General features: G+C 36.4%; 3 protein-coding genes across 4 annotated transcripts; 2 read left to right on the top strand and 1 right to left on the bottom strand.

The window, feature by feature from the left end:
* Window positions 1-3,876: 3,876 nt before the first annotated feature.
* Window positions 3,877-4,138, top strand: LOC122398966 (dolichyl-diphosphooligosaccharide--protein glycosyltransferase subunit 4). The gene has a single exon (XM_043399236.1). The coding sequence runs from the start codon at window positions 3,877-3,879 to the stop codon at window positions 3,979-3,981; it is 105 nt and encodes a 34-aa protein (XP_043255171.1). The 3' UTR covers window positions 3,982-4,138.
* A 279-nt stretch (window positions 4,139-4,417) lies between these two features.
* LOC122398791 (protein PRRC1-like) lies at window positions 4,418-7,287 on the top strand. Of its 2 annotated transcripts, none has more exons than XM_043398986.1 (5): window positions 4,418-4,629; window positions 5,013-5,474; window positions 6,216-6,318; window positions 6,570-6,927; window positions 6,992-7,287. In XM_043398986.1, exons 1-5 carry the CDS (start codon window positions 4,539-4,541, stop codon window positions 7,103-7,105), a joined length of 1,128 nt encoding a protein of 375 aa, XP_043254921.1. In that variant the 5' UTR covers window positions 4,418-4,538; the 3' UTR covers window positions 7,106-7,287. The 2 variants fall into 2 exon arrangements, with proteins under 2 accessions (XP_043254921.1, XP_043254919.1); XM_043398984.1 differs by having other exon boundaries at window positions 4,419-4,629; window positions 5,013-5,486; window positions 6,992-7,286.
* Window positions 7,288-7,501: 214 nt separating this feature from the next.
* Window positions 7,502-13,551, bottom strand: LOC122398718 (translation elongation factor 2). The gene is made up of 14 exons (XM_043398835.1): window positions 13,399-13,551; window positions 12,208-12,422; window positions 11,931-12,124; window positions 11,408-11,616; window positions 11,101-11,334; window positions 10,907-11,020; window positions 10,550-10,696; window positions 10,116-10,356; window positions 9,714-9,881; window positions 9,233-9,522; window positions 8,951-9,160; window positions 8,665-8,847; window positions 8,346-8,603; window positions 7,502-8,102 (listed from the first exon to the last, which is right to left on the bottom strand). Exons 1-14 carry the CDS (start codon window positions 13,399-13,401, stop codon window positions 8,034-8,036), a joined length of 2,535 nt encoding a protein of 844 aa, XP_043254770.1. The 5' UTR covers window positions 13,402-13,551; the 3' UTR covers window positions 7,502-8,033.
* Window positions 13,552-13,708: the final 157 nt, after the last annotated feature.

The following is a 13,708-nucleotide window of genomic DNA, read 5'->3' as shown; positions in this document are numbered from 1 at the left end:
CATCATTTGAAACATACGTTGTACCGATTGTATTTATTGTAACGACGTAGCACTCGACGCGAGAGGACCTCGCGTCTCAGATTTTTGCCTCGCTGATCCTGGCTGATATTTAATCGTTTTCCGAACGCCACCGAAACCGTGCCAAGCAAGTTGTGCAAAATTGAAATTATTTACAGAAACTCGTAATACTATCGATTCCTTGCAGCGAAACCAAAAAGGAACTGCAACGATCGATCCTGCACAGCAAACGAAATCTGTCCCTCCTATTTTCTAACGTTTTCACGCGTTCGTTTCTCCCTCACTTTGTCTAGTCACGATCAGTCACGTAATCATACTTAATTGTAATTAATTTAAGCTACGCGACCTAACGAGATGATTGCTCGCGGTGGAATTTTGGCGATCAACCGTATTCGGATTCCTATAAAATTTCCAAACACCAAGATAATCGGCATTTAGATGCAGCTCGTTAATGGCGCCCGTTCGCGTGACATTAATTGCTAAAAATATAATTTTAAATTACATTTGCTAGACAGTTTCGATGTTCTGTCGATGGTAATGTATAGTAGGGAGAACGAAAGATGAGTCCTGGAAGGAATGCAAGTTTATATTGGGTAAAACTCTTTGGTCAGACTTTGTATGGCCTGAGATCAAGCAAAAATGTCTCCACGCTGCCCACAATCTACTCATGCTTCCACATTCCCCCCAACCCAAGCCTCTTCTTTCGTTCTTCCTACTCTACATTCTTCTCGAGTGTTCATATTACAGTAATTGCTTTCAATTTCAAAGGATTAATTGGTCTATATTCTGTGTAAATAATTTCCCTTAAAATCGAAGGAAGTTTTTCGATAAAAATGTGTGCGATCAAGGTCCATTTTAATGTTAAAATACTTGGTTAATGTCACGCGAGCTGTGCGCCTGAGCTCTGCGACGTCGCTGCAGAGTGTGTAGATAGTTTAGTGTAAAGTAATAACAAGAAATCGTTGTTCCAATGTTAAGTCTTGTTTAATAAGTCGAGGGTCGTTTTAGGTCGTCCGATATGTAATTTATTTAAGGTAACTGTACAGTAGACGGAACGTAAGGACCAAACAATTTTAAACATTCGAATTCTGCTGAGCATTGTTCTTGGTTCGTAGTACGTAAACGTAGGCTAGATGACTCTTTCGTCGTGATCGATTATGTTCTTTTGCGACACGGTAATTCTCGTTTCTCGGTGACAAAGTCGCAGGGTAAGCAGTAATTTTTGTCCCGAGCCGAGTACCGTCCAACGATGAAAATAAATAGGATACGCCAATGTACACGAACGCAAAATGAAAGATTTTATATTTTGTCGACGAAGTGACGAAACCTCCCTGATAAAAGTGAATTCAAACACGACATTATTCTCGAATGAAATTTGTCACGATTAAAAATAGTTCGAGTAAAGCCAGGTTTGAACTTATTTTCGACGGGGGAAAGCTCGAAGTATACGAATTTTAATTTTCGTTAGATCGTAGACAATTGTCGCTCGAAAGCGGGAATTACTGTGATTGGTAACAATGGCGCAGACGCTTTTAATCGAGGTCTCTAACTTTTGTATCACGCAGCTGTAAAAGTCGCTTCGCGAGTTCAGAAATATTGTCTGGGGAGTGTGTAGCGCGACCCACCAACCACTCAATGCCAATTAAACGTTGAAACTACTTTTATACGCATAAGTTCATGGAACGGTGCCCGGTGAAATGAAAATTATTTTTGTCACGCATCTGCGATATTTTTTAAAACGAATCCCCCTCTGTTCACGCCCCGCGTGTATGTGTGTGCATGTGAAACCTGCATTAATACAAATATTCCGTACGCAAATTAATTCCAGAGTGTAACAAACTAGAGTACTCTTAATAGCGAGGAGAAATCTCTTGGTAATTGTTGAAAACCATTCGAATTCTGAACTTAATGATTCCACAGATCGACGCCATATTGTATTTTGGATGCTCGAGGCCACCTCCAGTTTACGATACCGTTGCACGACTCCGTATTCGAGAAACACGAAGTGCAAGCAAGCTTATACTAAACGATAGAGTGGTATCTAACCCTCGATGGCCTTGAATTGTCAAAATATAATTTAATTGCTTGCAAGGGTATCGTTTGATAGTCGAGTTTGAGAGGTTACGTTTTAAAACTCAGTAAAAATAGTCTGTAGCCTTATATTTGGTTTGCTCTCGTGAATTTCTAAAAATGTGATCCCCTAATTGCTTCGAGCTTCAAGAAATAGGCTAGTTATAATCCTATGGGGAATTTCATGCCTCGGATACTCTTTATTTTTATGGATACTATTTACCTACGCCTACTCGTGCATTTTTAAATATTCCTGCGTAACTTTCCTGTTCTTAATACCACGGAATATGAAAAATATTGGTACGTCTCCGCTAGAAATAGTTTATTGACAATTTCAACGTTACTTTATTATAACGTGTTATGGATTACCTTTCGAATACAGCTCAAAATGGTTCTTCTGGAGATACATGCCGGCGCGTTTGGCTGCGTCGGCGACTGCAAACGATGTACAATCAATTTCTTCTTTTTTTTTTTAAGTATCTGTAATATAACGAAATAGATTTCCGGCAGTTTTCATTCCTTACGGCGATTCGTTCTACGGAACTGTCTTCCATTCATGCCAGTGTGTGGAGGAAGAGAAGAACGATCGACATGGAATTTCTGTACAAATAAAAGATAACATTCGTCGATGTGGGAGGCGCCGACATATTTTTATGAGAAAAGATCTATTGTCATTCTTCGTAGATACGAAACGTTGAAACAATGCCAGAATCACGAACAATTTCGTGTCGTTGTTTGAACAGACGAACGTACGCTGCTACCAAATATATTTGCAAAGAACGATCTGATAAAATCTGACTAAACTAATCAACAGTAAGATAATTATACGATAAAATAATATAAAACGATTGCGTATACTCGTGTTACCTCAACGAAGAGTAATTTATCGATAATTTGCCAGAAGATCGTGAGCATACGATTATACCGATTCGCTTTCAAGTTATTACATGTATTATATTTTCCTTTTCATAGTAATTAATAACTACTGATTTGCAGTACGATGTAAATGTGTGATTAAGCATACGATGGATATGCGATTAGTCATATGTTTTTGTATATATATATATATATAAAAAAAAGTGTAATATATTGATTAGATTAAAACAAGTTTAATGCAATCATTTCCCCTGCTGCCAATTATTAAGCAATAGTTGCTGTTACTGTCTTTAGAAGACACATCTTCTGTTTTCCGATACTCTAACCAGTATTCGTAATTTCTATTGTTATTTATGCATAACTATAGCTTCATATTCCGTTAGGCGTAATATACATTAACGTGAGATTATATAAATCGGTCTATTTAATAAACTTAGGCCAAAACTAATTTTTATAATTTAAAATTCGCGCCATTTTTCAGACCTCTTGGCCCTCTAGGATAAAACGTCCAAGTTTGTCGAGAAATAGTTTGCTTTCTTTGGCGCTAGATGGCGCCTCATGTGTATGTAGTGCATCCGGTGCACAAACGGGCATCTCTGATTGTTAGCAGTGTCCAGAAGTGGCCAGCAGTGGTCGCCACTAGCGGAGCCGCTCCGTCTGACATCTCTGCCGTCTAGTATGTTCATAGTTCATGATAGATTGTTGTTTGGCTATAGTGAAACGTGTCAGACACGTATTTGACAGTATTTACCCTAAGTATACTGTACAGTGTACTGTAAAGTAATTATCCAAGGTAATTGTATACCTTCTTAATCAGATTAAGTAACAAATGATCTTTATTTCTAGTTACTTCTAAATATTTCGTTTAAATAAAAAAATATGGAACAGTAGGTTAACTCTTTAACATTTCAGATGATCACGGACGTGCAACTGGCTGTTTTTTGCAACATCCTCGGCGCTACCTTATTCTGTTTAGTATTCTTCTTTCATTATATAAATGCGAACTACTCGAAATGAAGAAATACGACATTACTTTTAAACATAACCTTAAGTATGTCAGCACGAATTTTCGCACGTAAAGATGGAGTTGCATATCTACATATTGTATTTGAAGTTGTACGAATGATGTCTATTACTTAATGTAAATGTTTTTAAGTTTATAAATATATTCTACATTAAATAACGATATCTTTCCTGTATCCCGATTTACTGTATAATTAGAAAATATATGCAAAATGAACGTTAATGAGAGAAATCGCAGAGAAAACAAAAATTATAGCCGATGCAAACATCGACTACTCTATCCTTAAACGTATTGATTTTTAAATTACGTAATTTATTCCTTGCTATGTAATGTAAATAGCAAATCATAATAAACAATTCAAAGTAACGGGAGACTACGTGTCACGATTAGGTTCTATCTTCAAGTGATACCTTTAATCGTGAAGTTAGTCACTAGAATCTTGAAATTATATATAGTAAAAGGATTGTCTTGTGTATGCACAGTTGCATATAGAAAATTCACAATACAGTTTTGGACATTTTACGTGTAAATTTAGAAAAGTTAACCAGCAATGACCGACGATTCCAATGGGGAATCCACGTTCGAATTCGTTGAAAGGAAGGCGGACGAATCCTCCGCATCTGGAGAAATCATGTATACAGGTGAGACTGAAGGGAAACATAAACACCTGCGTATCTGTCAAATATCCTTACGAATCGAGAATTTGCGTATAATATCTCGCAATTCTTTATGTAATGGGAATAAATTTAATTATAAAATACGCAAGAATGAAAAGAAACAACGTCTTTTAAACACGAACAGCGTACTAAGAAACGAATTCGGGAATGTATCCTACAATATAAAAAGCACATTGCAAACCATCGATAATGATTTAAAAAAAAAAAAAGTAGTTCACTAAATACGATAAATTTAATTCTATGGCTAGAATGAAAATAATTCTTTGATCAAAAGCATGACTCATCGACATTTCGTTGCAATGCGGTTAATTTGTTGTAAATAATAATAAAGACAATATAATTTTCAGATTCTCTTAGCAGCTTATCCTCGTCTACATCTATGTTAATGCCATTAGGTGCATCAATGTCTACAGGGAATTTATTATCAAATGTAGCACCACCTAGTGCATTGCCTAGCTTTGTTTCAAACTCAGGGTCCCTGTTGTCAGACAAACCTTCCCATAATGTGGAACCACCTGTGCAGAAGAAACACGAGCCTAATAAATCAATGTTAAATACTATTGTTCAATCTAAGCCTTTACAGCAAGAAACATATCAAGTGGCTCCAGCCATTACCGCTGCTCCGTCCATACAAAATGTACAAACCGTAGCGCAAACAGAGAGCCCAATACAGGATTTGGGAATGGTTGGAGGTGGTTTACTATCATGGGTTAAAGAGACAGTAGTGAACAGTAATGTTTTAAGCAAAGTTGCAGAGAAAGCAAAGAATAGTGTTACCACCATGATCACAACGTTAGATCCCCAGATGCGTGAGTTCATTTGTAAGTAAGAAAGTTACTAATCCATGCATGAAAGTAAAAATGCAAGACAAAATATATTTTTTTCTATTTATAAATATGTTTATCTTACTAATACTCTGCTTCATAAATGTTATTCACAAATGTGTGCCACTGTGTGTGTAATTTATGTTATTGCATCATAACTGAGGGGAGTATATATATGTACCATGTTATTTTTGGATGAACTGTTGGGCAAACTTCATTCATTGAGCTGCACTATTGAGCACCGTCTCAACTGTCATTTACAGTACAAAGTATTGAATGTTATTGATAAAAAAGAAATGTTTAGTTCATATTTTATTCATGCAGTGATCTAATTTGTGGAGTTCTTATATAAGTGTATTGGTGATGCAGATTTATCATATAAGAAACTAGTTCATACACAGATACAAAGGACATGTCAGTTTCATTGCTTGCATTGGAAGTGCAGGGATTGATGATTTAGTCTTGTGACTTAAGCAACATTAAAAGTAGATTTTTTAATCAAACATAACATTGTACCTATATATAACTTTATAAAAGAAATGTCTAACGATATAAAACGATATATTATAAACTATAGCATTGAAAACACAAACGTATTACTATGGAAATGAATGTTTCAGAAATTAAATATAAGTTGTATAGCGTTCGCGTGTGAACAGTGGCTCTGCAACATGTTAGTTAATGTGCAAGAGTACACACGAACTCTGTTAAAAATGTACATTTCAGATTCTGGCGGTGATGTAGAGATTGTGGTTGCTTCGGATAAAGACGTGAAAATAAGTCCTGTACGTCAGGCTTTTCAAACAGTCTTTGGAAAAGCAACAGTGATGTAAGAAATAATATATACAGTAGTTCAGTGTTTCTCAAACCTAAGCTCCATAAATATAAATAAAGTATTAATTTATCGAACAAATTTATATAGTTTCTAGATGAGGTTTGAGAAAGGCTGCATTAACATGTTCGCGACGGGCCTGAACTTGTTCTAGTACAATGTACCGCCGGTGATTCGGCCTGTCGTGACCGTGTTAAGTAGTGATATATACACAATAAGTAATAACAAATATTTGGTTATTTTTACAGTGGCGTGCCCGTTGATAGTTCGGCCGTTGCTGCTCAACCAGTTGGTTTTGCCGCCGGAGTAAAAGGCGCAGAAGAGAGAATTAATTCCGCACGAAATATTCCAACCTTACCAAAAGACATACCTATAATTGCTGTGGAAAATTTTTTACTGGAAGTCGGCGAAGATAAATGGTACGACTTGGGAGTGATACTCCTCAACGATCCTAAAAACAATGTGAACTTACAAACATTCACTCAAATGACGCCAGTGCCAAGTCAGATAGTAATAATGGCGCAGGATGGTACACCTGAAAATTATAATCTTAAATGGTCTGGATTATCGGTTACCGTTGGTAGCTTAATGGCAAGCAATTTACAGGTTAGTTTCAAACGATAAAATATACAATTACGATAAGCTTGAGGAATAAAAAAAATGTCTGTAGGTTTCTCACAATGAATGGCACCATGCGCTTACGGGAGTTTCTAGAAGGGACCTTATACTTTTAGCGGTTCAATCGTTGGCTGGAATTTACAAGAATACAATTAATCCCGTGTAAATTCTTATGGAAGATATGTCAACGCAATTTATCAATGCGTTGCGTTTTTGTAAATACAATTTTACTAATTTATAATATACATAAAAAAAATGTATCAAGATTCATTTCGTAGTCCAGTAGTTCTAACACTATTTCGATGCAATATTGAAATTTATGAATTTATTTAAGTTTCAATAAATGTGACTTCTTAACTAAATTACTATTCATAAATTGAAAAGTGCATTTTAATTATATCTTGTAATATGTACAAACAAAAAAAAAAAAATAATGAAATCAAAATATATATATAAAAAAATAAATTTGATATACCGAACATGGTAAATTATTTTCTGCTTGCCGATATGTATGTAGGCACCTTGGGTATTTTTAACAAATCACTTCAATAAAGAGACAGTCTGTTTCTTAATTTCACCTTTAATTTTCTGACGTATTTTCTTTCAATATGAATACATTGCTGTGATCCTTTTTTTTTTTATTATTAGTAACTTCGGAATTCGTCCAATCATTTAAGAACGTTAACAAAAAAAGTAACAGGCTAATTGTAGTAAGAAAGCAATGTAAAAAATCACAATTTTTCTTATTTTCCTTTTATATATACGAAAATGGGCAAACATGTTGCCTCAATAAAAACAATTGAGTCTTTATCTGATTCTGATATGCTAAAAACGTAAAGCCACTAGGTCTCGATAACGTGGCGTACTTAGTTAAATAAATGTACAAAATATTCCTCCCCTGCGCTAGCATACAAAGTTTCCGTTATAATTACAATTTATTATCTTTTTCCATATTTATAATCGTGTATTTCTCACGGTTCTTTGCGCAAAACAAAGTTCATAATAAACCGACGTGGCTGTATACGGCTCGAGCGATATTAATTGAATTACAATATTTAAATAGATATTTAAATATGGTGCGCGCGAATCTATGGTTACAATTTGTCAAGGTATGCGTTCAAATCTGGGAGACCTGCTTTCAATCCCTTCCTCTTACGCGTTTCCTGTGAAAATAAAAATAATTACAAATTAGCAGTCGTTAAACGTATGCATACACGGAATATCGAAGAGAGTATCTGTCCGTTTCCCTATTCAGACAAACCAGGATATGCCACTGGAATACCAAAACAAAAAACAATTTCCTCTTCCACGAGATTAAAAATGATAATGTACTCGTATTTATCCATTATCATCAGTTATGATCGTGGCTATTTTCTCGAATGCTATAAAAAAAAAAGAACATTTACCTGCACAACTACGTAAGGTCTGGAGGTAGGTTCCGTTGGGTCACCCGGCAATATCTGCCAATGATCGAATACACACTGTGGGAAAGCTTGTCCTCCGGTATTGGAACGCAAGTCCGCGGTAAAACCAAAGGACTCGTTTACTGGAAGGTATGCTTTAACTACGAACATGGGTGTACCAGCAACTTGCTGCTCTTCGAATACATGACCTCTTCTGCGGTTAAGGACTCCGTAGATACCACCAACCGCTATTTCTGGACACTAAAAGAATCATGCCATTTAAGCGATGTATTCAGAAATTAAATTACCAAGCTCAGTTTACCTGAATTTCGCATAAGTAAACTGGCTCCATTAATCGGGGAGACGCAGTGAGGAGACAAGCGTAAAGGCAACGTCTTGTGGTAGGAATAATTTGACCACCGCCTCTGTGAATAGCATCAGCATGTAGTGTCACGTCGTGGATGTTGAAACGTACACCTCTCAAATTCTCTTCCGAAAGTACACCCTACAATCGCGATAAAAATTAAGAGTAACAGCGCATAGAAGCGCGCGCGCGCGCACAGATACGCATCATAACCTCAAAAACATTTCTTCGGATTATATTGTACCTCTTTCGTGGCCCATTGGAATCCAGCTATAACAGAATCTCTAATTTCATTAAGATATTGTACTCCTTTTGAACAATCTACGAGAATGTTGGGTCCAGTTCCATCGGGCCCGAAGCACCAGATCTTCCTAGCTTCAGTTACATCGTAATCGTACTTTTCGTTCAAATAACGAGCACGCACTTTGAAATCATCCCTTGGGTTAACGTCACCCTATAAAATTTGTAAATGACGCGTAAAACCAAAAACACAACATTTATATATTCATAAGCAAATGAAATATACATTGTCGATATCTTCAGCAAGACCATCTGGCATGGGGCATGCCATCATGAACAAACGATTGTGTTTATTGGGTGATTTTGAAAGACACATTTGATTCGATTGTTCCGAAATCGTTTCTCTGTAAGAAACAACGGGATCAGATTTCTTGATGGGCACACAAGCATGATCTTCTTCCAAATCTTTCAAACAGATTTCAAGATGGAGTTCACCAGCGCCAGCAATAATGTGCTCTCCAGATTCTTCGATGATACATTGTACCATAGGATCAGATTTAGCCAAACGTTTAAGTCCTGTATATAAGCATTGTATTATAAAGCAACATCCATATGTCGCACACGAAATATTATTTCAAATCATTATAATATTCAGATTTCAATCAAAATCACGGTTTATCATAACCCAATGCTCTATATGAAGTTTCATCCTTAATTATTAAATTTTACGAACCATAATATTCGATTAAATAGATTTATTAACGCACCTTCGACCAATTTGGGCAAATCTGCTGGATTTTTAGGTTCAACAGCGACACGCACTACAGGGGAGACCGAGAACTTCATAACTTTCATGTTGTGCGCATCCTTAAACGTGGTAATAGTGCCAGTTTTTACTAAGTATTGATCAACACCAACAAGTCCGCAAATATTACCTGTATTAAATAATAAACGAATCAGTAACAATATTTATAAACTATAAAGAATAGTTTGTAAATATTAATTGTGTCAGTTGGCCGTTCTATTGTCTTTCAAGAACTATCAGTACAGGTCTGTGAGAACATTCATCATTTAATTATTTATGTAGGATCGGAACATATTACAGCTGTTCTAAGTATTCTTAATGTTGAATTTGCAGTTAAATAAATATTTAATATAAAATTATTAACCGGAAGGCACATCTTCAATCGCCTCAACATAACGACCCATCATCAAAATTGTACGCTGAATAGCTTTTTCATAAAGGTCTTCCTTTTTGCCGGGTTGGAAGTTCGGGCCCATGATACGTGCTTTCATGCCAGTGCATACTTTTCCGGAGAATACACGACCGAAAGCATAGAAACGACCTTTATCGGAAGTTGGTACCATTTTCGAAACGTACATCATAAGTGGCCCATTTGGATCACAGTTCTGTAAAATAACATGTTGATTGATACAAACATGCTAATTACGATATATACACATCAAATCTAAACGCAAAATGCTGGTCAGTAAAAAGTTATAATATCTATCATATATTTCAGTACAGGTCTGTGTATAATATCATCATACGTAATAAGCCTCGATTAGTGCCGTGCTTCAGAAATACTGAAGATATAAATACCTTAATACCAATGGCAGCTTCATCGTCGAGTGGACCTTCATATAACATTTCCATACGGTATTTTTGAGCAGTGACTGGAGATGGCAAATGGATGGCAATCATCTGAAGTAAAGCTTCACCAGCAGGCAACCACGTTCTCATGACAACCTAACACATAAAAAGGAAAATAATGTATAACAATGCACTGACTAATTAAGTTGCAATTAGAATTCGCTTAGCATCAGAATTTACTTTAATGATTAATCAATAAATTTCAGTAGAGGTGTCAGAAAAAAACATTAACACTCATCATGTACATTTTTAAGAAATATTAAGGTTATGTTCGATTTCTCGCGTTCAAATGAAATATCTTCTTACCTTAAGGAGTGCTTTACCATCCTTATCTTTGTCTTCTGGTTTCAAAACAATTCCTAATTTTTTTAGCAAGTTATCCGCTTCGTCTTTTTTGTAATTCATAATACAATCGAATACCTGTAAATGAAATTTATATCGGTATTATTTATAATAAGTTAAGAGTGGATTGATGTAACAACAATTTATTTAAAACGTACCTTGTAAATTGGATCTAAAACATACATGCAAAATGATCGTTTGTTGTCCGTTTCCTTCTGTTTGCTCCATTTCTTGGTTTTAGCGTTGAAGAACGACTCTCCCCATAATCTGTTCATAAGTTTCACAACATCAATTTTGAATTTTTCGGCGTACATTTCGGAAAATTGTTTTAACGTAAACGCCCAACCGTGAAGACCGGAACCAAAACCTACGGATCCTTTGCTAGGGTCTACCTATTTACGAGAAGTACCGAGTTAGCGTAACAAGAACATTTATGTAGAAAGAAAGAAAGAATTATCTACTTACTCTCACTTCACCCATAGGGCCATCGTCATCCGAATACGTAGCAATAATAACGTTAACGTTTTCAACGATACGTTGAAAAGTCTGATAGAGATCTTCGCTAGCAAGTTGAAGTTCTAACAGTGCTCTGTCCATTTTGTTCATGAACAACACAGGTTTGATACGTTCGGCAATAGCTTGACGAAGTACAGTTTCCGTTTGTACGCAGACACCTTAAAAAGAAAAGACTGCGTTGAAATTACGACAAAAACATAGGGTAAAATTGTAGCAACTGTATCGTAGCATGTTAGTAACGGACATAAAGATAGAGGTCCACAAACAGCGTTTAAACACAGCTGCTATTAATCTCCTTCCATTAATGCACAGTCAGCACTGTCACAGTGTATTAGCCAGATTAACCGACTGATATACTACAGAGTAACACTTTTTATGCTGGAAGGAAGTTTTAACCCTTTGACTGCTATGGGCGCATATATGTGTCTATAAGCTACCAAAGGGTTAATGAAAATAGTTGTAAAATATGTACCAGATACACAATCGACGACCACAAGAGCTCCATCAGTTACACGGAGAGCAGCTGTTACTTCACTAGAGAAATCTACGTGACCAGGTGAATCAATGAGATTGATCAAGAAACCCTTTTCATCTTTGTCGCGCTGATCGGGATTTGTGATAAAAACTAAATCTTTTTCATCGAGGGCAAAGAACATAGAGATGGCCCTGTAAAAAAATTAAAAATATTAACTATAAAAAGGTGAATAAGAATTACCAAACTTAATCGGAAGTATGCAAAATAAACTCACGTGGATTTAATTGTAATACAACGTTCTTGTTCATCCTTTCGAGTATCTGTGAAGCGGGTTTCACCAGCTTTGGCGCCGGCAATAATACCGGCTTTGGACACAAGGGAGTCTGTCAAAGTTGACTTTCCATGATCGACGTGTGCAATGACAGACATATTTCTGATGTTTTTCTTTTTGTCCATCATGGTACGTATCTCGTCCACTGTGAAGTTCACCTGAAACAAAAAGCATTTTTATTAATACAGGATATATTTATATAAATTTAGTCATAAAAAATATACCAGGAAAGATACAATAATTTGGATCTGTTGTATTAAACAATTTGATTACATTACACATAATATTATCACAAAACTTGCACAAAGTCAAAACAATGTGTGGTAATAATTAAAAACTTCACAAAAATTCAACATCAATTCAATGATATGTTGTGCACACTTAACATTTCTCCAGAATAGGGAAACTTAAACTCGTAAAAAAATTTTTATTTGTATAAAAAAAAAAAAGTTTAGTAATCTTAATACTGACCATATTGGAATTAAAGCTTCGCAAATCTTGATAAATACTACGGACACGTATATCTTATTAATTTACAACAAAAGGAAATAGCATCTTTCCATGTGGACATTTTTCTTCGCACAGCGTCCGTACGTTTTCGTACTGGAATAATTCCTGACCCTAGAACTTTACAACTTCCTCATTCTCTACCATACACCGTGCGAAGTACACGATGTATTTTTCTGTTAAATAATGATCGTGGATCCATTCCGTAACATCTCCAACGTACAAAGGATTGTCAAAAGCTTTTTACAACGGTTCACGATGTTCCGAGGGCATGCTGATTCGCATTAAGAGCCCTGCAAAAGCTCCATGACACGTTGCCTCCCAAATGAGAGGCTAAACATATTTGAACTCCGAACATCGACAACATTGAACCCACACGACGTAAAATTGTCAGGAATTTTCCGCCGGAATATTCGCAGACCCGTCAAAGGTCTTTGCCCCGGCAATATCCATCGCAAGCCTCGAAATTCGTCCTCGAAAGGAGTTGCGCAATCCCAAGTAATCCGCCAGTTTTTTGAATTTTCCCGAACCCAGGTGACGCTCGGTCTTCAAAAATATTCGCAACTCTGCACTCCACACACCGCACGGGACTACACGTTCGTGATAATTTGCAATGATCATACGTACCATTTTGGATGTTGTCCGATTTCCGTTGGCCTGGTCAGAAATATACGTGCACCAACAATGGCGGACTCCCTAGGAAAGAACACGAGTTTCGTGAAAGGGACGAACGTTTCGTGCACGATAGAGGGCACCCGTTGTCACGCGTATTTCGTGTCGTGCACAGGACCAATTGGAATTTCGTGATCCCTACCACGTGGCTGAATTGCGCACGCAGGTTGCAGGTGATTGTGTGCGATTTTAAATGCAATCCCGTTATAATCTAGTTGGTATTGTATTGTACCAACTGTTGTGTGCGGTGCTGCCATCTAAACGG

The sequence above is a fragment of the Colletes gigas genome, unplaced genomic scaffold, assembly GCF_013123115.1.
Source record: "Colletes gigas isolate AHSC1104 unplaced genomic scaffold, ASM1312311v1 Colletes_gigas_Sc00012, whole genome shotgun sequence".
In the NCBI taxonomy this organism is placed as follows: domain Eukaryota; kingdom Metazoa; phylum Arthropoda; class Insecta; order Hymenoptera; family Colletidae; genus Colletes; species Colletes gigas.
This window is presented reverse-complemented; position numbering and strand designations above follow the sequence as displayed.

What these genes read in the sequence shown, in the direction of transcription:
- LOC122398966 (XM_043399236.1), top strand. Translation starts at nt 3,877, where the DNA reads ATGATCACGGACGTGCAACTGGCTGTTTTTTGCAACATCCTCGGCGCT.
- LOC122398791 (XM_043398984.1), top strand. Translation starts at nt 4,539, where the DNA reads ATGACCGACGATTCCAATGGGGAATCCACGTTCGAATTCGTTGAAAGG. An exon ending in CCAGATGCGTGAGTTCATTT is followed by an intron (nt 5,487 to 6,215) that starts GTAAGTAAGAAA and finishes TGTACATTTCAG; the next exon opens with ATTCTGGCGGTGATGTAGAG. An exon ending in TAATGGCAAGCAATTTACAG is followed by an intron (nt 6,928 to 6,991) that starts GTTAGTTTCAAA and finishes AAATGTCTGTAG; the next exon opens with GTTTCTCACAATGAATGGCA.
- LOC122398718 (XM_043398835.1), bottom strand. An exon ending in ATGGTAAAGCACTCCTTAAG is followed by an intron (nt 10,697 to 10,906) that starts GTAAGAAGATAT and finishes TTTATGTGTTAG; the next exon opens with GTTGTCATGAGAACGTGGTT. An exon ending in TTGCTGAAGATATCGACAAT is followed by an intron (nt 9,161 to 9,232) that starts GTATATTTCATT and finishes CAAATTTTATAG; the next exon opens with GGTGACGTTAACCCAAGGGA.